At 28.6% G+C, this 27,693-nt stretch overlaps 1 protein-coding gene and 1 long non-coding RNA gene across 5 annotated transcripts in view; one reads left to right on the forward strand and one right to left on the reverse strand.

Annotated features, from left to right (window-relative positions):
* The window catches only part of LOC109598471 (uncharacterized), a 209,433-nt gene that overhangs the window by 37,161 nt on the left and 144,579 nt on the right, over positions 1-27,693 (forward strand). For 3 of the 4 annotated variants that reach the window (XM_049970895.1, XM_049970896.1, XM_049970898.1), the window contains exons 1-3: positions 11,191-11,327; positions 12,954-13,194; positions 19,330-19,386. In XM_049970895.1, the coding sequence (XP_049826852.1) occupies positions 13,180-13,194; positions 19,330-19,386 (72 nt within the window). In that variant the 5' untranslated portion in view covers positions 11,191-11,327; positions 12,954-13,179. Of the gene's footprint in view, positions 1-11,190; positions 11,328-12,953; positions 13,195-19,329; positions 19,387-27,693 lie in introns of those variants that run through there. The other variant, XM_049970897.1, reaches the window with a different exon arrangement.
* LOC126264152 (uncharacterized) lies at positions 27,062-27,610 on the reverse strand. The gene is made up of 2 exons (XR_007546940.1): positions 27,417-27,610; positions 27,062-27,353 (listed from the first exon to the last, which is right to left on the reverse strand). It is a non-coding gene; the product is annotated as an uncharacterized LOC126264152 (long non-coding RNA).

Genomic DNA, 27,693 nt, shown 5'->3' on the forward strand with positions numbered 1-27,693 from the left:
CCATTTTGCATCTCTCGTAGCAGAGACTCATATAACTAATTAAAAAAATTGTCAGTTACCATTTATTGGTACTATAAATACACTTGGTAACCTTAATTTTTGGGCAGTTTATCTAATATCTATAATAAAGTTATAAATATTATATTATGTTTTATCCAACGTTGACTCATCTTCTATTTCACTCTAACGCTTTCATTGTCACTTTCGCAAATAGACCGTATCGTTTTAGTTGACGTGAGGATATTTTTGGATAGGAAAAGTTGTATAGTATGGTTAAATAAGTTGTATAGAGTCGTCTATTTATATGTTTGTTGTTTAGCCACATCTTGAGCAACGAACTGCACCAAAATCCGTTCCTCTTGATTAACATTGATCGGTTCCCGAACGATTATTTATTCATTCCCGATGCAAAATAAATAACCACACCGTTTGTTAATGGGCAATTTAAATTCTTACAACATAATTTTAAACCCGGGAACGTGACGAAGATATGATAAGTTCGCGAAGTCGCCCTTTCGGGCCTGTAATTATCAAATCAAAAACAAAAAGCCGGGGGGTGCATACTTAAACAGTTCCGTGTGTAATGATTGATTTGAATTGATCATCCATTATTAACGGTCGAAGGTGCGCGTTCCCCATAATTACCGGGGGCGAGTGTAAATAAAACTCTGGTCACGTAATTTCGCCATCCATCAACCGTTTCATGATCTGATTGGTTTCGTGGTGAGGCAATTCCTTTTGAAATGTATTATCCGGTAAAAATATTTCAATTATTCGCGTGATTTATTACAAGCGGATTTAATTGCTTTTTCTCTATTACAGCGAATTTAATTTACTAGTTGCGTCTGAAACATGCTGACTGCCGCTGTTCGGCCGGATCTAACGATTCATAGAAAAGTTCTTTCTGTGTCATTTTGTTTTTTCCATTTTTCTAATTAGATTTTGCCGTAATGAAATTTCACAGTTTAAATTAAAAATCGACCAAGGAGTGAATGGTAATGTTTCATTATGTTTTACAATATTTCAAAGTATTAAATTAATATTCTTAATTACAAAGTACTGTAAAGTAAATATTAAAATCCTCTTGATAAATATATTGATTTTAAGAAACGAACGAAATTTCAATTAAAAATCTGTCAAAAAGCTCTGTGGTAGTAACAACATTTTAGAATTGTTGGTCAAAATAAGTTTTATAATGTTCTTACGTAAAAAAGACAAAACTCATTATTAGTAAACTGTAAAATTTAAAAGTGTTGCCTAGTATTGATTTAAAAATTGTTTATTCATTATTTTGGAGGAATTAATTAATGTATTTTTCTTTAAGATATCACAAAATTAATTTTTGAAATTCTAAAATAATAAAATAATTATTAAAATTCAGTATTTATTCATTTCACTATTTTTCTTAGGTAACAATAAGTAATTAAAATTAAAATAAGGTTATTAAAAAAATTGGGAGAAGTCCCAATTCTGTTTTTATTTTATGAAGGAATTAATTAATTTCTCTTTAAAAAATAATAAGCAAATTAATTGTTTACTACAATTTCATTTAATTTCTTGTTCTAGAGCAAATAATATAATTTGTTATCAAAATCCAGATTTATTTAATTCAGAAGAATTTACTGCAATACTTGTTTTCATAACTTCATAACAAGACAGATTTCACAACTTCTATTATACTTTATAAATGTATTTATTTCTAAAAGTAAAGTAAAACTTAAATTAAAAATCAGTCAAGAAGACGTATGGTAATATGTTATTATGTTTCAAAATATTTAATTTGATAAAAATAAGTTTTAAAATAGGTACTTTGCTTACAAAAATTAGTAAATTTTGAAAGATTATTGACTTGTTTTAATTCAAAATTCCCCTTTTAAATTAGGATGGAATCCATTCATTTATTTTCGTTTAAGAATTTAATTTCTTATTCTAAAATAAAATAAACGATTTTATATAAAAATTCAGTATTTTTTTAATTCAGTGGAACTTTATTTACTTAATTATTCGTTTTCAAAATAAAAAACAGAGGAATTTTATTTACATTATTATTCGTTTTTATAACTAAAAATATTTATTTTATACCTCATAAACGTATTTATTTGAATAAGTATAGTTTGACATGAATTGGTCGTATTCTTTTTTTATGTAGCTTTAATAGTTAGTTATGTTAGCTTTTAACAAAAATTTGCTGCTTATGTGTGCTGTTTTGTCCAAAATTCTTCAAATTAGGAATTTAATTGTATTAGGTCCGACATTACAATTGAAGATGTATAGTAACATGTTGTAATATTTCAAAATTTTTACATTGAAAAAAATAAGTTTCAAAAATATTCTTACTTAAATAAATAATTAGAAAATTGAATAATTATTGGCTTGTTTTAATTCAAAATTCCATTTTTATTTCAGGTTGGAATCTATTCATTTATTTTTGTTTAAGAAAGAAATTGTTTTAATTTCTTATTCTAGAATAAAATAAACGATTTTGTATAAATATCCAGTATTTTTTTAATTCAGTTGAACCTTATTTACTTAATTATTCGTTTCTACAAACCAAAAAAAAAAAAAAAACAGAGTAATTTTATTTACTTTATTATTCGTTTTTATAATTAAAAATATTTATTTTGTACATCATAAACGTATTTATTTGAACAAGTAAAGTTTGATATGAGTTTGTCGTGTTCCTTTTTTATGTAGCTTTAATGGTTAGTTATGTGTATAACTAGTGAATTTTTACCGGACAAAAGGGAGCCTTTAACAAAATTTTGCTCAAACCATTATATTAATTTACTTTTAATTCGCATAAAATATTATATATGCAAAAATACGAATGGAAATTTTATTTGAAACCCAAAAACATTCATTACATATACATGTATGGCTCGGGTCATAAATTTAATTTGCATTTGTGTAGTCCATTCTGGGAGTCTGCCACTAGCAGACAACATTAAAGGACAAAGCATTTATTTATTATTAGTTTGTGAGTGTTGGATGAGGAATAAAGGCCGGCAGTCTCAAATAATTAATACAACATTTGTTTGAAGTGAGATCGGGGGGTTGGGGCCTCGTAGCCTGTTACAAACTTTAAAATAAAGTCGCCGTTTTGCAAATAATTAAAGATATATCGAATTAAAATATCTCCCAGTTTGTTTCAAGCGAAAGGAACAAAAGGAACTCGACATTAATATCATTGCGGTTTTTCTTTGATGTTCGCAGAAGGCGCTTTTTATTTATAAAAACGCAAGTTTTATGTTTCTAAATTAATTAAAAGTAAAGTTTTTATGTCGTTTTATAGGCAAAAAAATAGTTGACTGTCTGTCTAATGGCAATATTAATCCCTCAAGTCTGCCTAAAAAGTTTAGACAGAAAAGTTAAAGAGTTGTAACACAAAAACATCAGAAGTTTTTTAATGCAACGTTCATTTTTTTTTCTAGCTGGGAGTATATTCAGCCCACTTTAAATTATTTAATAAACAAGAGAACTTTTATGTTACGTTCGGAGTTCAAGATGAATATTATTAAAATACCTGAGATACATGAAATTTTTTAATAATGAAAACGATAGAACTTATTTTAATAAACATTCATTCCCGTTTCAGTTTTCATTATTCGCTACTAGAAGAACCGTTCCAGCCAATTGTCAAATACGAATGCCTCATTTTTCGAATTTAATAATCTCACAATCAGCACAGTAAAAGAAAACATCCACACAAAACGATAAACCAGATGCCACCGAAATACAAATTTATTCGCCCGCGTACTATTCCATTAGTCTTAAAAAAAGAACCCGAACCAACCGTGTAAACTGTTGAATGATACATGTTCACGTCGATAGTAAATTTACGAAAAAAAATGTACACAGCTTGAGCTTCCGTTAAAAATTCACAATAAATAGATTTGCACATTTACACGACAAAAACGTACCACAGCTGCATTAACCGGGATTACATCGAACAATGTTTCAAAATTCCCAAACAAGTAAACCTGCAAATCTCGTAAAATACCGTTTACATTATGAACACGGGTTTGCGGACATTGAACATATAAATTATGTGGCTTAGGTAGTTTAAAGTTATAATTACTGCACACAAAGGAATAGTTAATAATTAAGTACATCTTGCGGTATATTTTTTAATTCCGAATTTCATCAGAGGATAATTTGGCCTGTCAAGAAACTAGACGAACACCCTGTGAGCCACTAGATCCTCAGGAATTTATGACCGTGTTGTTGTTACGTTCAAATTTCATCAAATTGTCAGGAATTCAATAATATTGGGTTGGGCATTATAAGTGAAGAAGATGTATGGTAATACACTATCGCTCATATGCGGAGTAACTTTAGTTTTGATAAAAGTATTCGTTTAAATATACATATTGTTGTCAGTTATGCAGCATATTTGATAACATAATACGGTAATATAATTATTTATTGGTGGGTTGAGTTAGGTATTAATTAATATTTGACAAAAATTCAAGGGTTAAAAGTAGTGTTGATTAAAAAATTGTTTATTCATTCTTTTGGAGGAATTAATTAATGTATTTTATGTATGATATCACAAAATTAATTTTTGAAATTCTAAAATAATTAAATAATAAAATAATTATTAAAATTCAGTATTTATTCATTTCACTATTTTTCTTAGGTAACAATAAGTAATTAAAATTAAAATAAGGTTATTAAAATCCCAATTATGTTTTATTTATGAAGGAATTAATTAATTTCTCCTTAAAAAACAATAAGCAAATTATTTGTTTACTACAATTTCATTTATTTTTTTGTTCTAGAGCAAATAATATAATTTGTTATCAAAATCCAGATTTATTTAATTCAGAAGAATTTACTTCAATACTTGTTTTCATAATTTCATAACAAGACAGATTTCACAACTTCTATTATACTTTATTAATGTATTTATTTCTAAAAGTAAAGTAAAACTTAAATTAAAAATCAGTCAAGAAGACGTATGGTAATATGTTATTATATTTCAAAATATTTAATTTGATAAAAATAAGTTTTAAAATAGGTACTTTACTTACAAAAAATCATTAGTAAATTTTGAAAGATTATGGACTTGTTTTAATTCAAAATTCCCCTTTTAATTTAGGATGAAATCCATTAATTTATTTTTGTTTAAGAATTTTAATTTATTATTCTAGAATAAAATAAACGATTTTATATAAAAATCCAGTATTTTTTTTTTTAAATTCAGTGGAACTTACTTGCTTCATTATTCGTTTTCAAACTAAAAAAACGAGGAATTTTATTTACATTATTATTCATTTTCATAAGTAAAAATATTTATTTTATACTTTATAAACGTATTTATTTGTACAAATAAAGTTTGATATGATGTCGTGTTCCCTTTTTATGTAACTTAATGGTTAATTATGTGTATATCTAGAGAATTTTAACCGGACAAAAGGGTTTTAACAAAATTTTACTCAAACTATCATAATAATACTCAAGAATTTATGACTATGTGTGCTGTTTCGTTCAAATTTCTTCAAATTATAAGAAATTTAATTATATTGGGTCCGACATTACAAGTAATTAGCGACTGGTGTAAATCAATTCTCACAAACACATTAATAAACTCCTTCACTGTGTAATGGATAGCGTCGTATTACTATTGATCAATTTACACTTATAATTACCAATATGACGATGAGTATCAATTGTGATGCAGCTGTTTGCAATTTTGAACCTGTCATCATCTTGATGGATTATGAATGATAATGGTGCTTGAACTTAGATACTTATTTGTAATTTATTTACAAGTTATTTCTTTAGGGGCAGCAACAAGAAGATTTCGCTCGTAATTTTACGCTCCATCCTTTTTGAGTCTGCACATTCAAAGCAAAAAGGTTTCGATTAGCATATTTTTAATGTTTTATTAAAGGAACGTTGGGTAATACATAATTTGTTTAAATTGAGAAATTTAAATTGAATTTGAAATGGCAAATGTCGCAAACAAACTTTGCGCAAACAACTGGTGCAGAATGAATTTGAAAATAACATATTAATTTCAGAAATATTTAAAATAACTGACAAACACCATCAATTACTTGTGAAGTATTTAAATAGCGTTGATTTCCATTATGTCAAATGGTAATTATGTCTCTAGAAAATGATGAATGGTCCGAAATACTTCTCGCAAAAAAGGACCGGTGTATCAACGCTTCTATTTTAATTAAAAGTTTTTGCGGAAAAATCGATATAACACGATGATTTATAGGTGTCTGAGGTGTATACAACATATAAAATTGAGCCTCGTGTGCGCTATCATCCTTAGTTAAAAGGTCCTATATCATTTAAGATGAATTAAATTTGACATATTTATGCCATGGTCTGCGAAATTCTAAAAAAAAACGTAAACTTCTTATTGAATCAGCTAATAAATGGAGCAACAGTGTTTTTCCACTTCAGTACCAACTGCCGTAGACAGGAACGTCCAACTGTCGAAAAGTTTTCGGTTTTTCGGCAACGGAAAAATCAAATGTAAAATAAATGAATCTTTTAATATAAATGTGAATAAACAAGATGAGTGACGAGGCGAGGCTGGAGACGCATGCATGTGAGAATAGAATGTCGGCGCTTTCGTTGATTCTCCGAGTGCATTCATTATTCATTTCCTTGTATCTGGCGTGTCATGGAATCCTGCAAACTTTGTCGAACTGGTCGCTCAATCTTCCGCCGAAAACTTTCCGGTCTCTACATGATGAAAAACTTCTGTAATATACTTTCGCTTGGTCAGCCAGCTTTCAGCGGTATTGCCGCGTCCAAAGGAATACCAAAGACATATATTTACATGCATTTCATTTGTAAATATTGAATTCAATATCAGATTTGAAGAAAATCTAAATATGTATATGTTTAACCGACGCAACAAAGCTCAATCGAAACGTGCTTTAAGATTGCATCACTCTTCGTTTGTCGTTTTGTAACAGCGATATTAAAACGAATTTAACGGGGAAACAGAAATATGCGTAAACAGTGACAAAATTTTGGAACACAATTGTAAACTTTGAAAATCAAAACACGTCCGGAATTCACAACTAATTTCGGTAAAACGTAAAAACGGCCACGTACACTCACTCCAATCACATTTATTTTTATATTAAATTTTTTATTTGTATCGAATCAATATGCTAAATAAATATTTGGAGCGTTTTTCTTAATGGAAAACATTTGGAATTTGTAAACGTTATTTTATGTGAATATACTTCTCACGTCAGATCAGAACGTCACGCACCATTTAAAAATAAATATAATGACATGAACATTTTGCGCAAATTCGAATGCTTGTTGAATGACGTTTCGCAACGCTTGCCAATTTTTACATGACTGTTTTCACATATCAGATTATTCGTAAAAATTATTACAAATTTTATGAAGCTTTCTGGCAAGTTTCATTCTATATTATGCACGTGAATCATAAACAGTCTGTTTCATTATCTCGTTTAATAAGTGCAGGTGGATGATAAATTAAATGATATTTTACAAATTCCTGATTTTAATAAAGCGAATAATTAACGATACGATGCGAATTAAACGAAAAATTTCACTGGTTTATTAATTATCGTGGATTAATTGTATAAATTGGCGCATGGTGTACATTTCCATCTAGTATATTAGACAATGGAATTCAATAGAACAGATATTTTATTGTTCTCTATATAAATGATTATTGAAGCCAGGACACAAACGGAAGGATATTATCTATGAATTATGCGGCTGTTTCATTAGCCATAACCAAATTGTATTAAAGTAATTACAATAAAACCGACACCATAAATATTATTCTATTCCGGCTTATCTGGACCAAAAGTGGAGAGTTTAAATTATGGCGACCAAAATTTCGTCCTTGGTTTCGAACTACTTGGCCAACTTGGCAAATTCTTGGCAATTATTACAATAAGACAATAATAAGTTACGATTACTTTCGAGATAATTGTTGGATATTATTCACGAGAACGTTTGTATGGCCGCGAGACACGTTTATTAAAATTGTTTTCTGGTGTCTGGAGTTGCGCTTTTTATATATTTAGGTCGCTTAATTGCATCTTGTGCAACCCATTATTTATAGAAGACAATGTCGCAATTTATTAAAATGACTAAATGATGTGTTGTTATTGTTTTTCTCATTGGTATTTTCTTGTAATTTAATACAATGTAAGTTCCAATTAATTTACTATTCTGAGTCACACGTTTGCACTGTTTAAAATAACATAAGTTCCTTGGTATTGATAAACAACAACTTACTGTAATAAATTCAGTGACCAGGCTGTTGTTGTCTTTGAAACTTACAAAAAACAATTCTTTAATTGTTTGTTGGCAGGGGAAATTTATTTTTTGATATTATTGTTGTGCAATGACGTGACCAGAATCGGCGAAAACATTAAAGAGTTTAGGGAATTTTTACAAGCAATACAATTTAACCCATTCTAAGCTAATCCAAAATCAACTTTATCTAACATAACCAAGGATAAAAAGTCAAACTTCTTTACATTTTTATTTCATTTAAAAATGTACTAATAATGTCTTCTTGAATTTTTGTTAAACCTGCACGTTTTACTACACCATATTGATATTCATTGTTTAGTGAATAGAGATATCATGACTAGAATCGACTGAAATATTAAGTAGTTGCAGAATTTCAATGTACCAGCAGTACAATTTAACCTATTGTAACTTAATTTAATCACAACTCAATCTATAATAACCAACGATAAAAAGTCAAACTTCTTTACATTTTTTTTATTATTTAAAAATGTATTAAAAATGTCTTCTTGAAATAACTAGAATCGACTGCAATATTAAGTAGTTGGAGAATTTCAATGTACGAGCAATTTAACCTATTGTAACTCAATCCAATCACAACTCAATCTACCATAACCAAGGAAAAAAGTCAAACTTCTTTACATTTTTTTCATTTAAAATTGTACTAAAAATGCCTTAAATTTTGTTAAACCTAAAACAAAATTATCTTAATAAAAGTAACAATAACAACATGCACGTTTTGCTTACTATATTGATATTCATTGTTTAGTAGAAAGAAATATCATGGCTAGAATCGACTGAAATATTAAATAGCTGGAAGAATTTCAATGTACCAGCAATACAATCTAACCTATTCTAATTTAATCCAGTCTCAACTCAATCTATCATAATCAAGGATAAAAAGTCAAACTTCCCTACATCTTTCTTTCCTTTAAAAATGTACTAAAAATATCCTCTGGAATTTTTGTTAAACCTAAAACTTAGTTCTTAATAATAGTAACAATAACATCATGCACGTTTTGCTACACCATATTGATATTCATTGTTTAATAGAGAGCAATATCATGACTAGAATCGACTGAAATATTAAGTAGTTGGAGAATTTCAATGTACCAGCTATACAATCTAACCTATTCTAACTTAATGCAATCTCAACTCAATCTAACATTACTAAGGATAAAGTCACTTACCCATCCACGGTACTTTATAAGTTTGATAGCATCCAAACTCATGCATCATGAAATCTGTAAATGATAATTTAAAAATTAACCAGTTTAAAATTAACTACATAATAAAAATGTCTTCTTATATTTTTATTAAATCTACTACTTAATTTATTTTGATGGAAGTAATAATAACAGTGTGGATGTTTTACTACCCATATTGATTTCTATTGTGTATTGTCAGTGGATAGTAGTATCATGACTAGAATAGACCAAACATTAAGTAGTTGGGGAATTTAGATTTAGCAGCAATACAATCTGACCTACTCTAACTTAATCCAATCCCAACTCATTCTAACATAACCAAGAATAAAGCCCATCCATGCCATTTTATAGGTTTGACAACAGCCCACTGTACACTAGGCCACAAAATTATAGAATATTTATTAAAATTTTAAACGGCCTGTATATTAAATTATTAGTTTTGACACATTTGCACTAGGGTATCCTAAAATTTTTGCCAAAATATATATTTTTGTCCGTTAAACAGAAAAAACTAAATATCGACATTCCTTGTTATTTTAAAACAATTAGTTTTACACTGTATTCTACTGTTTATGATTACTTTTTAAAATCTTTAAAATGATCAACACAGCAAATAATCGCAACAGACAAAGGTTTGTTAACACAGCTTTCATTGACTTAAAATGTAAGAATAAGCTAGGACACCATAAGGAGAAGACCAAAGGAAGACAATATAATCCCGTACCGTACTATAACAGGTCTCTTATTAACAACACATCGTAAGGATCGTCTGAATTTCCATCGAGAGTACCTTCACTGGGGAGAAGCTGAGTGGGGACATGTATCGTTTAGTGTTGAGTCTAGGTTTTCTTTAAATAGCGACGATGGTCGTAGAAGAGTATATAGACGACAAGGAAAACGTTACTCTTAATGTAATATAGCTAAAACTCTTATTTTTGGTGGAGAATCGATAATGTAAACCAAATAAATTAAAAGTTCATAGAAATTTGGAAAAACATTAACATAGGAACAGTAATTTTAAGAATGAGGCGACGGTGTCAAAAGGTCATTAACGCACGTGGTGGAAATACTCATATTAGTTTAAGTAAAAATGTTAAAATTTTGTTATTTTTAAAAATTTCCCTAATAGCACTGTATTTTTTTATTTTTTAATAAATATTCATAGATTTTCCTTAAAACCTTTAATTTATTATAAAAAATAATATAAGAAAGTAACATACTTATTTCATTTTTGTTCATTTTTAAAAGTATTCCATAATTTTGCGATGCAGTATAGCATTGTTCTTGAAATCTGTAACTGCTAATTTAGGTGAACTAAAAATGCCTTCTTGAATTCCCGTTAAACCTTAATTCATCTTGGGAATAGTAACAATAACAACATGCTTGCATTCACTAGACCACATTGTCATTTTTGATATTGATATTCCAACAATGAAACGTTGTAGTGTCCCCCATGATTCAATGGTAGCGACTATGGCCCGTAATCAGGAATATTTTCGTCACTTCGTCCAAAGATCGTGACTCGCATCCGTAGCGGCATCCTCGTCTGAACTAATCCAACATCATTCCCAAATATCAAATGAACTTTGCAATGGCGTTAGTCAGGTGGGAGTCATCTCGGGCGTCGCGACGCGTGCACGTCTAAAACGGACGCTAGTTCGGCCGACAGACGTCGTCTAAATGGACGCGTCCCAGAAAATCGCGCCGCACGAGCACGAGCGCGTTTCGCTTCGGATTGTGCGTTGTCCCAGTTAGAGTATATATATTTTTTTCCTTTCCGGTACTGTGGTGTGTGGCGTGCGTCAAATTTGATTTTGATTTTTCTAGTGATTAAGCTCCTGGGTAATGTCCTATGTCCGTGCGTTGCTTGTTGTCGGGAGCGACACATGGGTTGCTTGAACGACTGATTGGATCAGTATTCGTATTCGTTTTTATAATATTTGATTGTATTTTTTTTTTTTTTTTTGAAATTTAGACCCCGTTGAATACATAGACGTTGATGGTTATTTATACATATGTTAGCTTTGTCAACAATTCATCATATTGTTTGTTTATCAATATTTTTAGTTCAGCAAATTCTCCTTTGAATGTAGTTCTAGACCACTTCCTTTGAGATCATTTCTACTTCAAATATAGCGTATTTTGAGTTGAATTTTTCCATTGGCTTGTTTCAAATGTTTGTGTTGTCAAGTCAGGACTCCCCTTTTACAAATATCATAATGGATACCAATACAAAATAAAACATCCTCCTTATCAATATTGTTCACAATTTTTGTTTACCATTATATTCGTATTTCTCCAATAATTTTGATACAAAATTGTCATTGCTTCTAACATTAGTTACATGCGTGATTTTGTAACAAATAATTTCATCACCCACCTTTTTTCTTTACTCCTTTATTAAATAATATAATATATATATATATATATATATATATATATATATATATATATATATATATATATATATATAGTATATAATATTATAGTATACTTATATTAAAAATTATATGAATTTTAGTACTTTATTATCAAGAGTTTAATCGAATATACATCCACTATTGTTAATATGAAATGTCCCCAATAAATATAATAATAACAAATTCATAATATACGTTAATTATGATTATATGTATGGTCTCAAAATTAAAATATTTATTATTCATAAAGGATGTTAATAAATAACTACAACATACGAATAAAAACCATTTTATGTGTAATTTCCGTTATTGCATTTTTAATTCATTTTGAACATAACATACACGTTTTTAAAGTTCAAATAATATATTTTATTATTTCGGATAACTGAAATAAATTTTTCGTACAACAGACATGCGGTGGTACTTTAGAAGTCTGTAAATCATTTTTGTCTAAATTTTATTTTAAAATAAATATAAAATCTTGCTGACTAGATATCTGGTAATTTTTCTTGATATTATTGATCATTAAAAAAATTGTTTCTTTCCTTTTCCTTTTTTTATTTATATCTTACTGATACTGTATCGCCACGTATAAATAAATAGTTGTTATGTGAATGCTCATTTTCCTTATTATCCGCATTATTATGTGGTAGTGATAATATATCTGTCAGTTTAAAATACTTAAAATAATTTTAAATGCTTATGTTATTTAGTTACATATGTATATTTAGATTTGGAACGGGTCCAACTGAAAATATCTCAAAAAACGCTAACACAATAAAAGAATACTGCTTATGGGGAGTTGGCTTTAATTCTATTGTAATGCGTAAATCATAATGATTTTTAAATAGAATTAGTTTATAGTTTTCCAAAATATATCTATTATTTATGACCCGTTCATAATTTATTTGATTCGGCTATGAAAATTTTAGTAACTGTGACAGCTTGAGTTGCATAAAACTAAACGAACCACGTGTCGCTCCTGAGAAAATATTCATGAAAACCTACACATAAAAAATGATATACTTCAATACCTTTTTCATTTCAGGTATAAATAATGAAAAGGCATAAACCCGTCATCCGTCTAAAATAACGTGAATGTATTTGGTAGAGAGAACTTTCAACATTGTGTGTTAATATAGAGTGATAAAAATGTGACCCATAAGGATAAAATTTATTTTACGCGTGCAATAAATATGATGATGTGCAAAGTGTATAGCCTCAGTGGATTACTTCTCACGTCCTAGTTGAAATTAACTGAAAAAAAAGGCAATATGCTCAGTTGGATAGTAAGTTAATTTACGAGTTTTTATTTTATTAAATTTATTATCTATCTATTTTTGTATTCGTGTTTTTGTTATATAAATTTTGATTTAATTCATAAGCCGACTAACAAACAAAAAAACATTGTCAATGGCTTTAGTTGGTTAAATATAACGTGTGATTTAAAACAACAAATATTTTATCTAAATATTTTTAACCCCGCCTTAAATTTAACATTTTTCATTTGAGTCTGACAATAAAATGTATTGTCCTCATCATCATTTATTTCTAGATTTAAAACTATGGTGTTGTACAACATGTTTTTACATGCGTCTGACTTTAATTTATTGCAAGTGAAGCTGTTAAACTAAAATCTTGATAATAGCTCTAGATAATTAATAAAAGGATATGTTTTCAATAAATATATTTATTGAGGTCTAATAAGTCCTTTTCCACTGATGATTTTCATATAAATAATAGTTAGAGCTGAATTTCAGGACTGTCAAAAGGTACAAGGTTAAAATTTTAAACAATTAATAAATTAATTTAAATACCAGCAAAATAACATCGAACAGAAAATAAACAAATATTTTAAATGAAGTACTGTATAACCTTTTCCATAAAAAATTGATAATGTCCCTATGGTACTGTGCAATTTGGTACATATCAACTCTATGGCAAAGTTTAATTAGATTGCCAACATTTCACACGGTTTTTATTCAAGGTCCAAAATTATGAAGGTGAAATTTCTTACAACCTCATTGTATAATTATATATCAATCAACTAGGAAGGTTGAGTTCTATTAAATTAATGTTAAAAAGCCTAAAACACAGTTTATTAAAATGACTAAAATAATATATAGTAGAGAAATTAATTGGGAAAATATTTTTTTGTAAATTAATTCGTTTATAGGAAAAGGTATTTTTAGTCACGTTCTCCTTTAAATTTTAAAATAGACAATAACGTTTGCGAACATAAAGGTGTCGTATATGAATTATCTAAAAGAAATCATGCAAAAGAGATGAAATAAAGTTTACTTAGTGTTTGGGAAACGTAAAACGTATTTAGTTCTCCGCAATGAACTTTATGGCATTTTTACGGTGAAAACAGCTGGTTGCAGTAAATTCTAGAGCATAATTTGCTCTATACTTTATATAAACTTCTTGCGGTTGCTCCATTTTCTTTTATTTATGGCTCTAACAAATTACAGGCATTTATTTTTTATTATATTAATACTTCAAACAATCTCGGCGTTATTAACGGGCAATATTATAAAACTTAGGCCCCAAGGAAATGGCATCTGCTGAGCAAAAATTAAAATTATGATAGAAATTTCATATAAATTCTGTTAGATATTAAAGTAAACTGTGGAAAAAAAGCATTATTAATTTAACGAGATTGTTGAGCTTTGCTTAAAAGACTGACCTCTGAGATTTAATTAAACAAGTATTCAAAGTAATCAAAAATGTTAATTGAAATGCAAATCTTTCTATATGAAATGTCTCTGGCGATTCCTTTGCATGAAATTAATTTTTTTCTCCCGGTCTCCTATTCAGATCTAAATCCAGCAGAAATCTCAAGCTTCAATTTTCTGTTACGTTTCCATGCTTTTCCACAATAAGCTGTCGCGTGACCCTAGTGTTTGCATAAGTATTTTGCTGAAATTCTGTATTTTTTATGTCGCACAGTGGAAGAGCACGCATTCGAAAATCAATTTGGCACTAAATTTTGGAGGTAATCTCTAATTCTGTTGTTAACCGTCTGATCGATTTTTATAACTGTCTGTGTTCAGTGTGGCTTTGGATTTAAGTAATAACTTATAATTACTTGAAAAAATCTTTGAAAGGACTTGGAGTGATCATGTTAGTCTGTCTGGAGGCTGATATAAAAAGGATATAGAAGATAAAAAACTATATTTTTTATACTAAGACTTCTGTTTAGTCAAATTGAAGTTTTAGAGTTTCATTGAATATGGCGCATATTTTCAAGAGATAAAATAATCAACTGTCCTAAATTTATCTTTAATTTGTAAATTAGAAAGAAAAATTGTGTGGTCATATTAGAAACTTGAAAATATATTTTGGCAGGTCATAATCTCAATAATCGAGGCTTCACTGTGATTTATTTATTATAAATTACTCTTCATATTTCACATTTCTCAAATTCCCTCAACATGAACGTATGAATTGAGAAAAGGGTCATTTCAAGTTTCGTGCAAATGGCTCCGTCAAAAAAATAAAACAACATTTACATCAACAAATCCAATGTTATCAAAGATGCATACAGAAAGGACGTGTATGTTTTCCCAATAAATTCTCGCATCATATCCACTGTGGTAAGGTCGTTTTCGAACGCAACTTGTTACTTATCACCTGAACGCCCAGTGCTCTAGAGACTCTATTCTGTAAAGAGATATCTGTTGCGTAGCAACTACATCTGCTCTGGTGAGTCAGACTGAAAGATTAGAATGGATATCCCTAGACGGCGAAACGTATTGAGGGATTTCGTTATTATTAATTTTTTTACATTTATTGTACAAACATTGTCCCCCCCCATTTATTCGAGGGTTGTGTGCTCGCCGGCCAAAAAAAATATTTACATTTCAGCATCCTTTTTGGAACAAAGGAGTGATTGATATTTTTGCCGACGGATCCAGGTTATCATCGAACTATGATAAATTTACAATGGCGCTTTATAATTTAATTTCGAGTTTGTGCACTTTTTTGTCCGTCGAAAAAAAAAAAAAAAAATCGGGGTGGCGCGGGAATCCGTAATTAATAACCAGATTTCCAGTTTCAATAATGTAAAAACTAATTATGGAGTAAACATTAAAGCGATTCGGTTCCAATATTAAAAGAGATGGCTTTTAATAGTGCCATACCAATTATCGAAATTAAACCACCAAATAAAGGAAATTATCAGTGGCTGCTTTGTGCTCGAACAACCAATAATAGGTTGCAAACTTTCAGTTCAATGGATAATAGAAATTATAAAGCAATTGCACTGCTGATATAACGAAATGATAATCGATTTCTAATTAAGCAGCACACAATTTTAAAACCAATATTTTAAATATTTTATTAATTTATCACTTATTATATTAAACAGCTTAATTAAAATTATGTATATTAAAGCAGGCGAATATTTTGTGAAATTCTACTCTCTCGGGTGAACTGTTAACATTGTAATATCATACATTATATCAATCTGGGCAGAAATTAACTTACTTAAGCGATTAATTAGATAGAACTAAACGTCTTTAGACACGAACATTGGTTAACTATGTTCAAATCCCACTTCTTTGCCATAAACATCCATTTGTTAAAAATGTGGCGTGTCAGATATAATAAACGATAGCTTATCACGGAACTGGTAATTAATTTTCTCTTCAGTCGAAAATAAATAAATCTTTCAAGCGCTTTGCTCTGCACGTGTATTAATACATATGAAAATAACTGATAAATATATGTTTTATGAATACTTTAAAGGAGAAAATATTGTTTTAAAATATTTTAGCATAGTTTTGTACAAGAAAAAAAAATGATGAGGGAAAATTTAATGCTAAAATTAATTAAAATTGTTTCTTTTTTTATGTCGTAATTGAAGCTGTAACTATAGTGTATTCGCATAAGGTACGGATGTGCTCACACACATTATTGCCGATAATGTCGTATTTAAAACTAAAGATATCCAAATAATATTTTTAGATAAATATTAAAAAATACTCCCTTAACATAAAAATGAAATTATAATTATTTTATAACTGGAACAGTGCTCTTCTTGCCAGGCAAAATTTAAGTATGAAGTAAGTATCAACACGAGCCAACCTTTTCCAAGTGACTAATAAGGAACATTTTATCCGTTAGTTACCTAGTTTGAATGGAGTATAGATATTTATTTTATGAAACAATGTTTAGAAATTATTAAGTTAGTTAAATAAATAAAAAATAATTGCGATGTTAAGTGCAATAGGATTCTGGTTGTGGGCCAAAAAATTCCTCTATAACTTCGTCATTTGCCATCGACAAATTGTACGACGTGTCGGTATTGTGTTGATTCCCTTTAGATAATGACTATCTAATATATTACTATTTTTTATATTTCTTCTTTTTTGAACTGAAATACAAATTTAAAATCCTAAATCATAAAGAAATTCAATTTTACTCTAATAGTTCTGCAATTTACATAGATACAGGTATCATGATAAATAATTTTTATTTTATTAGGGTTTTTATTATTTGTATGTATATTTTATATATTTATGTCCTATCAATATTTACTACCCAATTTTATATTAATTTAATAAATAAAATAAATTTATGATATTTTTATAAAACCAGTTTTATTCTGTGTGTTAGTATTTCTTTTTTATAAAAAAGACGAACATAATGAGGAATATGTTGTTTGTTAATTTTTATTTTTATTTTAAACTTTGTAATTTAAAAATTTACCTTGTGTGTAATTTATTTTTATTTTAATATATTACTTTTATGCTTCTGTGGCCGGTTATACCATTTGTAATGTTCGAAATAAAAAAAAATTAAATTCATTTAATTTTCAATGTTTCATTTTCCTTTTAAGTCATTTTCGTTTAATCAGTAGTATGTATTAGTATCCCGCTCATATAAAAATTAGACTGTGTTTTAGTTTTTTAAAGCCATAGGCCGTAGGCATCGGCTGATGGAAAAAATCCCATTTAATAAATCTAAATATTAATTAATTATTAAATATTCCTAATGGAAAATTGCACGTTAGAATGAAAAATTAATGGAGTCATTGTCGTGCAATTACAATAAAATGATGAAGAAAAAACGGTAATAGAAATAATCATTTGTTTTTAATAACAAAAATAAACATATATGTGTGCACACGTACATGGAAAAGTAAAATGGCCCATGTACGTATATCTAAATCATGAAAATGAACTTTTAAAGTGCCCTCATATCTTTACATTAGATAATCACGGAATGGTGTTACTTGGTTAAGCAAAAAGTTTAATTTAATTACTTAAAACAAAACAAGCGAACCATTTGCAAGAAACTAGCATAAAGTTGTGGTCATTAAAGGAATAATGAAGTTTTTATAAGAAATGTAAATTATTTAAGTTTGTACGTTAATCTCAGTTACGAGGATATTTTAACCGAGCACAACTACTTCATAAATAATACTATTTAATATAAAATGCTAAATAGCTCCTATTTACGCTTCACGCCAGTAATTTATGTTCTTAATGAAGTAATTATTTTAATTTCAGGTACGTTAGTTGAAACTTTTTTGAATTTAAGTCTAATTGAAAGTATAAGCAGGGAAGAAATACGAGAGCATTAATGTAATTGTTATTCAGAATATATTGCAGTTGTTTGTTTTAGTGCAAAACAATGTAAATGAAAAATTGAATAATAATCTATCTCGGGAGCTGGAACAAGCACAACGTTCGCAATGTTTCTGAGCAGACTGTGCAATCTGGCTATTTCCAGGAAAAAACAAATTGTTTTGTAGTTCCCCCCTAATCTAAACAAGTCTGTCATTTTATTGCCAACTGAATGGAATTCTGATGGGAGCTTTTAAGAAGTCATGATTGCCGTCTTGACCATGAGTTTTGAACTACTAAACTTTTATACGAGGAAACGACTGGCGCTTTGCTGCTGTTTTACTGCTAGTAGTTACTGAGCTATGTCGATTAGTTTTAAACTTTCCCCAAATGTTTTCTGTTTTCTCTACTTGGAGAATTTACTGGGTACACAAACAGGCGTTAGGGCAAATAAATTGCAGTGGGAGTGTACTTGGTCATACCCAAGTCTTTATATAAATAGTTTCGGTATAGTGCAGCGCCAGTTTTCGGATCTAAGATTACTTTCAAGACTTTTTGATATACGCCACTATACTTTGAACATATATTTCAGTTTTACTATAATCCTTTTCAGAAAGACACAGTGTGATGTTTTCATTATAATGTTTTATTATTACGCGAACTCGCTTTTGTTGTTGTTGTTGTTTTCTCGATCGCAGTTACATCTATTTAATTATTTTACTCAGATGTTTCGAAACTAAACTCATTCGCCCGGCCCGCCTACAATTACATATTTATATAAATGATGAAACTTTTCCGAATTTATAACCTTCCCTGATATAAATAGTTAATTTAGTCATTTGTTTTCAGAGTGACAGCCTAGCAGAATCTGAGCCAGCCCCAAAGGATATGACAGCTGTCAATGCGGTGAGTTTTTGATTAATAACTCTTGCGGAAAGCAACCAACTACTCTTTAGTGTCACTTTTATGTGGAAACATTTGCAGCTGACAATTTAAAATGGCTGTGAAGGGTGGAATTCTGGCATAATAGACCATTGGAAATATGTTTATAATGGGTTGTTTGAAAATTTTCGAATTTGACATTTTGAATTATATTTTAATTGCGTATTTGTTTGTTTTAATTATATTTTCAATGGATGCAGTGTTACATTTATTTAATGCCATTGCTTCTATACAATGTACCGTTTCGCTTCGGTCAGTAATGAATGCTATTTGATTTTGATTATTGAAATTTTAGTTATACAAGTTGTTGAATGAACACGAAGCTAGCAAATCGAAACAAAACTAGGTGGAGGATTTACCTTTTAATTAGTCGCTAATTGGTTGTGAAAAAAATAATTTTGATGTACAATTTTTTTTGATACGGATTACCTGTTATACAAACCCTTTAATCAACATATTTTTTGTGTAATTTGGTTCGTAATTTACTGTTAATTAGTCACTAATTATTATTATGTCGTTCAAATATTTTTTTTTTTATTTTTGTGTGCTTTGCTAACTTCATCACATAAAATAAACAAAATAAACTCTTGTTTAAACTAGGAATTGTTTCAAATTAGTTAAAGTATATTTTTACATCTACTTGTTTGTGTTCTATAACAAAATAAATATTAAATAATTGCTTAAATTAATTTTATCCTCAATCCTCGAAATCGATTTTAATTTTTAACAAATAGAAATTAATCGAAACAATTTAGATTGCTTCTTCTTTTCCTCAAACACACAATAAATAACTTATGTTTAAGAAAATTTGATTAAAATTTTAATAATTTTTTTTGTTTTATAAAAAAATAAATATATTTACAAAAATATTGGAATATTATACTAATAATATTAAGTAATAATAAAGTTAGTGATTATCTTTCTTAATTGTTCTGAACTAATTTCCACAAATGCTAAGAATAGTACTATTAGTATAAAATTTCAATATTGTTGTGCTATTCCTGACAATTTATTCCACAGGCTACTTAAAATAATGATTTTTAATTTTTCCATAAAATTATGAATATACATAATTTTTTTATGAAATTTGGCATATTTCAGAACGTGCGTAATCTTTTGGTGTAGTCAGATTTTCTCTAAGAAATTTGCTAATATGAAAAAAACGTGACACTTTGTCCATAAGTACATAATTTTATACTTCACAATTGAAAAAAAAAGTTTGTTACAATCGGATAAAAAATACAAATTTTATGAGGGCCACACTGTATATATGATGGTAGCTCAAATCAAACGTATTCTTTTACAAAATACTTATTTTAACTTTTAATTATTATAAAATAATTAATTTGAACTAATTAATGTACCATCTCGTACAGGACTGTACTATCAGTTTCAATTCAAATTTGCTTGCCACACAGCTCACCCCCTTCCACAAATTATGTGTGGTGTCTGTTGCGCTGTGGCGAACACAGCAAGCGAAAATGACCCTTGAGGTGGTAATGCGACGTTCACGTGATGGTACATAAAATTCTATGATTGAAAACAGTTTTTATAAATTATGTTAAATAGGGCAACCGTTTATGGTTTCCAGGAACCACAACAGCTCTTCTGGCCGACGGTGAACATGTGAATTAATGAAATTTTAACGGATTTTGTTGAGGAACAACACGCGTCCGCGGTTTTACGTTAGATTTTCGACAATTGCGACTGCATAATTGTGTAATATGGTGTTCTACCAATCCTTTGACTGATACGTGCAAGTTTGACTTAAGAATTTTGTGAAAATATGAAGAAATTCGGGTACGTTTTGTTGAGATTATTTCTTAGGTTAGTTTAAGAATTGAAACGCATCGATATTATTACTATTGTACTAAACTACACTTACCTTTTTATCCTTTAAATAGCATCGAAATATAACTGTAGACAGTCGAATAAACGTTGGACATTTTTAAATATACTTTTTTATAGTTGGCTATGAATTATCAATAAAATATTTAAACTATTAATTATTAATTAATAATAACTATATTTTAAATTCGCTCTTCTTTTGTATTATAGTTTCATTTAAATGCAAAATAGATGAAATATATTACACGTGCGGGTCGTTTCCAGGAATCACAAGAACCGCACTAATCTGGATATCTATTGGTCGACTGCACGAGTGCATTTTTGACTGATTTTGATGCGAATAGACGCGACCGTGGTGATTTACTCAATTCTTCATGTTGTTAACTATTGTATCAAGCAATACTTACTTTTTTGTGTCCTATACACCAATTATTTAAAGGTAAACTTGGAAACTTTTACTGCGTAATTTTGTAGTTGGCTACGAATTGGCACATTGGCAATGACGACAACTGTAAAAGTCAAAAATTATATTTCATTTAATAATAAAATATTTAACAAGTAATTTTAAAGTGATTTGAACTATTTAATGTCCTTAAATGTAACGTATAGTTTAAAATATAGTTTATACTAATATATTAACTGCAAAATATATTAAATACATCACAGAAATTTTCCGCATTTGTGTTGGTAGTTGTTACATGTTCATTTTTGGCTGACTTCGATGCGAATAGATATGTCCTAGATTTATACTCGATTTTTCATTAATTTTCATTGGCTATTTTAATTAAGTTCACATTGTAAATGTATTATGATGAGGTGTTTTATAATTCTTTTCACTGACTTGGGTGATTTTAACGCTGGATTTTATGTGAAAATGAAGAAATTCAGGTACGTTTTATTCAGACACTCTAATTAGATTAATTTAGGAATTAATTTTATTTTGAGACACATCGATGTTACTTCACTTACCTTTTTATCCGTTAAATAGATTTTATTTTTATAGTTCGCTGTGAATTTATCATGGAGGCAACTGAGAAATTTAAAAAAAAATTTAAAATTTAATATTCAAAGTTAATTATTTGATCTTATTAATGTAGTCAATTGTAATTTAATATTAGAAAATGTATTTTTTAGTGTGAACTGCACGTGCAAGTAAACGCAAATAAATAAAATAGGTGAAACATTTGTCGATTCCAGGAATCACAACAACCAGTATTCTGCATACTGATTGGTCGGAGCGTCTGTTACCAAGGGCATTTTAAGGGGTTTTGATGAGAATAGACGCGTCCGCGGATGTTACTCGATTTTTCGACAATTTGCACGATTTTCTCGGAGTATTGAGTTTGCAAATGTATCATGTCCTATTCTTTGATTCCTTTGATTGATATTAATTCGAGATTTTATGAAAATTCGAAGGAATTCAGGTATGTTTAATTCAGATTTTATTAAATTTGTTTTTTGAAGTTGGCTGTGAATTTGTAATGGCGTCAACTATTTTATTAAATTTGTTTTTTGTAGTTGGCTGTGAATTTGTAATGGCGTCAACTATAATTTAGTAATAAAATATTCAATAAGTTATAATGTTAAATAATTTTGAAATAATTGGTGACCTTAGATGTACTTTTATATTTTAAATTATAGTCTTTACTAATTAAAGGCAAAATATATTAAATATATCGCAGAAAATTTCTGCATTTCTGTTGGTAAACTGTTATACGTCCATTTTAAACTGGTTTTGATGTGAATAAACATGTTCGCGATTTTCCCTTGATTTATCGACAATTTTCACTATTTTTTCTGTGTACTGAGTTTACAAATGTATCATGTGGTGTTCTTTGATTCCTTTGACTGATTTGTGTGGTATTAGTTCGGGATTTTATGAAAATTTGAGGGAATTTAGGTATGTTTAATTGATATTTCATTACGTTTGTTTTGTGTAGTTGGCTGTGAATTTACAATGGCGTCAACTATCAAAAGCAAAAATTATTTTTAATTAAGAATTAATTAATTTGAACGAATTGGTGACCTTAAATGTAATTTTATATTTTAAATTATAGTTTTTACTAATATATTTATAATTAACTGCAAAATATATTAAACATATGACATTTCTATTGGTGGACTGTTACGTCTATTTTGGTTCAGGATTTTATGAAAATTTGAAGGAATCACGCATGTTTAATTGAAAATCGAGTTTAAATTATAGTTTTGACGAATATATTTAACATTAAATACAAAATATATTAAATAAATCACAGAAATTTTCTGCATTTCAGTTGGTAAATTTGAATCCATGATCCATTTAAATAAATTTTTATACGAATATATGTGTTTCGACAAATTTGTGATTTTAACACAGGATTTTATGAAAATTTGAAGACAGTTGAATATGTTTTATTTTCACCAAAAATATGTAATAAATAACCACAGTTTTTTTTAATTAATTATGACTTGATTATGGACGCAACTGGTAGAGCCAAAAATATATTTATTTTATTATTTAAATAGAAATTTAAAGTTAATTTGGTTTTATTAACGTAGCCAATCGTAATGTAGTATTGGAAAATATATTTTTAATGTGAACCGTACCTACTCGAAAGTAAAGGCATATAAATAAAATAGATGAAACATATGTCATTTTCAGGAATCGTAACAATGAGCATTCCGCATTCTGATTGGTCGAAGCATCTGTTACTAACTGCATTTTTAAGGGATTTCGAAGAAAATAGACGCGTCCGCGTAGTTTACTGGGTTTTTCATCAATTTAACAAGGTGTCGACTTCGTATATATATATCATCGACATCTCTTTGATTTCTTTGACTAACTTTTGTAATTCCAACGCAGAATTTTATGAACATTCGAAGAAACTCAGGAATGTTTTATTGAAACTCTTTATTCAATTCATTTCGTCGAAGTTACTATTGTATTAAACAATACTTACTTTACCATTTACATAGATTGAATTGTGTTTTACGCAGGATTTTATGAAAATTTTAAGATATTCGAGTCTTTTAATGAGACTGTTAGATTAGACAAAGAATTTAGTTTATTTTAAGATGCATCGAAGTTGTTACTATTGTATTAAACAATAATTACTTTTTTATCATCTGTACAGCTTATTTAGTTATGAATTTCAATAAGTAAAATCAAAGTTGAAAATTTGTAACTACATAATTTTATAGTTAATAGTAAAATATTTAGAAAAGTAATGTTAAAATAATTTGAACTAGTTAATACCCTTAAATGTAATTTTACATTTTAAAATTTTGTTTTTACTAATATATTTCCAATTCAATGCTAAATATATTGAATATATCTTGACTAATTTGCATAAGTCTAATGCAGGATTTTATGGAAATTTTAACAAATTCAAATATGTTTTATTGAGTTTCTTTATTAGATTAGATTAAGAATTCAGTTCACTTTAAGAGCTGTCGAAGTTGTTACTAATATATTAAATAATACTATGAAAATATAAATTACCTTTAATCTTTTTATACTTTAAACCGATTATACTGTACTAAATTAAATAAAAAATGTATATTCTTAAAGTAGGATTCTATAAATTGTCAAAATTCCACGATGAGAAATATTTCTAAAGATTGTTATGAACTTGTAGTTGTTTGTTCTTTAAAATTATAAAATAATTAGATTAAAAAATGAAATTTATATTTAGCAACTAATTAACGGCAAATTATGAGTCACAGCAGGAAAAATCTTATTACAAATATTTTGATTATTTTCTGTCTCATAAAAGTTAAGACAAGAATTTTTGAAAAATAAGTTTGATTTGAGCAGAAACGAAGATAAAGTACAAAAAAAAATATATATTTCAAAAATACTCTTCAATTAATTTTAATTAACATCTTTAAAAAAATAATTTGTATGTGATTGAAGCAATAAAATCTTATTGGAATTGTCGATTAACTTCACTTCAATTAAAATAAGGATTTTTGGCAAAGGATAAGATTGGATTAGGCAAATACGGTTATTGAATATTTATGTTAGAAGACAAAAAAGTTGATGCACAAGTATACTTTAATTAATTGGAAGCATGTTTTTTTAACGTGATTCGTAAGTCGTTATTTAAACGACAATATTTTTCTGCAACTAATTAGCGGCTAATTAACGCCAACGTTAACTTCACAGTTGCAGAGTATATTTTCTATTAAATTAAATAACTGAATACTAGAATTCCTGGTATTTTTTTTTCCAACCCACATTTAAGACAGCCTTTCCTTGATCCAATTAGATTTTACATTCTGAAGATGTGACTGGTGGTTTTCGCATGCGACTGCCTCGAGCGTTAGGAATAGCGGATTAATTACAAGTAATGTATTATGTGTACTGGTTGTGTTCGTTCCGAGCTACACAAAAGGACATTATCATGATAAAAGGTATCGGGCAAATGCCATCTACAACTGTGGCAACTCCGAACACTGCTGTTCCTACTACATTTATCAGCCGTGACTTCTTTGTTTTACAGAATAATTTAATGTTTACTATGGCTCAAGACTAAAATTAAGACACATTTTGGTGGGAGCATTAAACCTCTATTATTTTATTTTGCATTTAACCGTTCAACATCGCATTCGGCAGATAATAAATAAAAATATTACGTTTTGCAATTGATATAATTCAATGTCATTTTGAAATATATATATGCGAAATCCTATTTTTAAATGGACGGCGCTAACCTTATTTCGATAAAACATGGAGCCAATGTTTAAAATTTATGACCATGTTTGATAGTCAACGCACGACCATTTCTACTGTATAAAAATTTATGACGGCTTCTTCTAAGCCACTGCATTTACTGCGGTCCATCTCATCTCTCCAAATCAATCTTTTAAACTTGGGGTTAATAGACTAGCCTTGGATTTTCGTCAAAGATGTATACATTTTAGTCGAAGAAAATTTTATTACATTATTCATTTTTTGTTGCTTATAATATTAATAAAAATAAAATTAAAATGGTATTAATCCAAAAATTTTATTTTATGGGATAAACTAACACATTTAAAACAAATAAAATACAAATGTTACTAAAACGTTATATTCAAAATTATGGAATATTTACTAAAGTTTGAATATCTTTTTGAGGCAGCGTGTCAAAAGTTCATTAACGCAGGTGGTGGAAATACTCCATATTGTTGTAATAAGTTCTCTAATAGCACAGTATTTTTTTCTTTTTCAATAAATATTCATAGATTTTCCTTAAAACTGTCTCCTCAATTTATTACACATACACATTATACACTCTAGAGTTTTCTCACTTAAATTTTTATAAACATCGGTAGCATGGTTCTCCTAATTCTGTAATTGATATACGTCGCACACAGTTACAATAAACAAAGGTAGGTATTATCAAATGAAACTACACATCTAACACGATTTGTCTTAGTCCATCTAACTTGAACATAACGTCCAATTGGTATAATACGGTTTGCATATTGGATTTTTTAAAGGTTCCTTCTTATCAGCAGTAAATTGACCGTGTTTAAATGACAATTCGCCACACCAATTCAATTTTATTTCTAACATACCTGCCATGTTGTCACGCAGAGTGTTGTGTAAAGCAAGAAGTGTTCCTCTGGTGGTTTTGTCCCAGTGGACTTGTTTACATTTTGTTTCAGGAGAACATTTTTTATTTCGTTAACATATTGGGTCGATTTCTGATTTACATTTGAGTAAGTGCCGTAAGCCTTCCTTTATTTGTTGAACGAAGCATAACTTTCCAGTACATTTCTGATTATATGATCCATCAGTGTGATTTTGTAAAAAGTGACATAATACTGTAAATTTTTATTGTTACTTTGATTACAAATGAATTAAATCTAGTATAATATTAATTAAAAAAAATGTAATTTAAACAACAGTGTAGTTTTTTATGGGCTTCCAAGAATCAAGTTTTTTAATACAGCTGGTTCCGCAACTTCTATTTCCAGAATTCAACAGACAAGCGGAGTCATTGCAATAGTTTACTTCTCTGAAATTTCTGGGTGATTTGGAATGTTTAACACGGGGTCCCAGTTCTGATGGAGGAATGGGTTTTGGAAGGGGTGGATTGTCATCCTCTGGACTACATATAAAATATAAATTGTAATCTCTCTATATATATGATCATTTCTTTGTTACTACTTACGTCTTATAAGGCATAACATTTAGAATCACAAGGGCGACGGCGAGACTCATGAATGTAACAAGCATGTTCAATATCAGTATTAAGATGCATAATTCACATGGAGTAATCTGATGAAAGAAACTAGTCCCTCTTTTAATTCCAAACTGCTCACAAGTATCACAAAGATCGTCAGCCATATTTATCGTACTGTCATATTTGACAACACCATGCAACAAACACAATTTTATTTTATCTATGTATTACACAAATTCTTTGATAAACATAGATGAAAGTAAAT

Source organism: Aethina tumida, chromosome 1, assembly GCF_024364675.1.
Source record: "Aethina tumida isolate Nest 87 chromosome 1, icAetTumi1.1, whole genome shotgun sequence".
NCBI lineage: Eukaryota > Metazoa > Arthropoda > Insecta > Coleoptera > Nitidulidae > Aethina > Aethina tumida.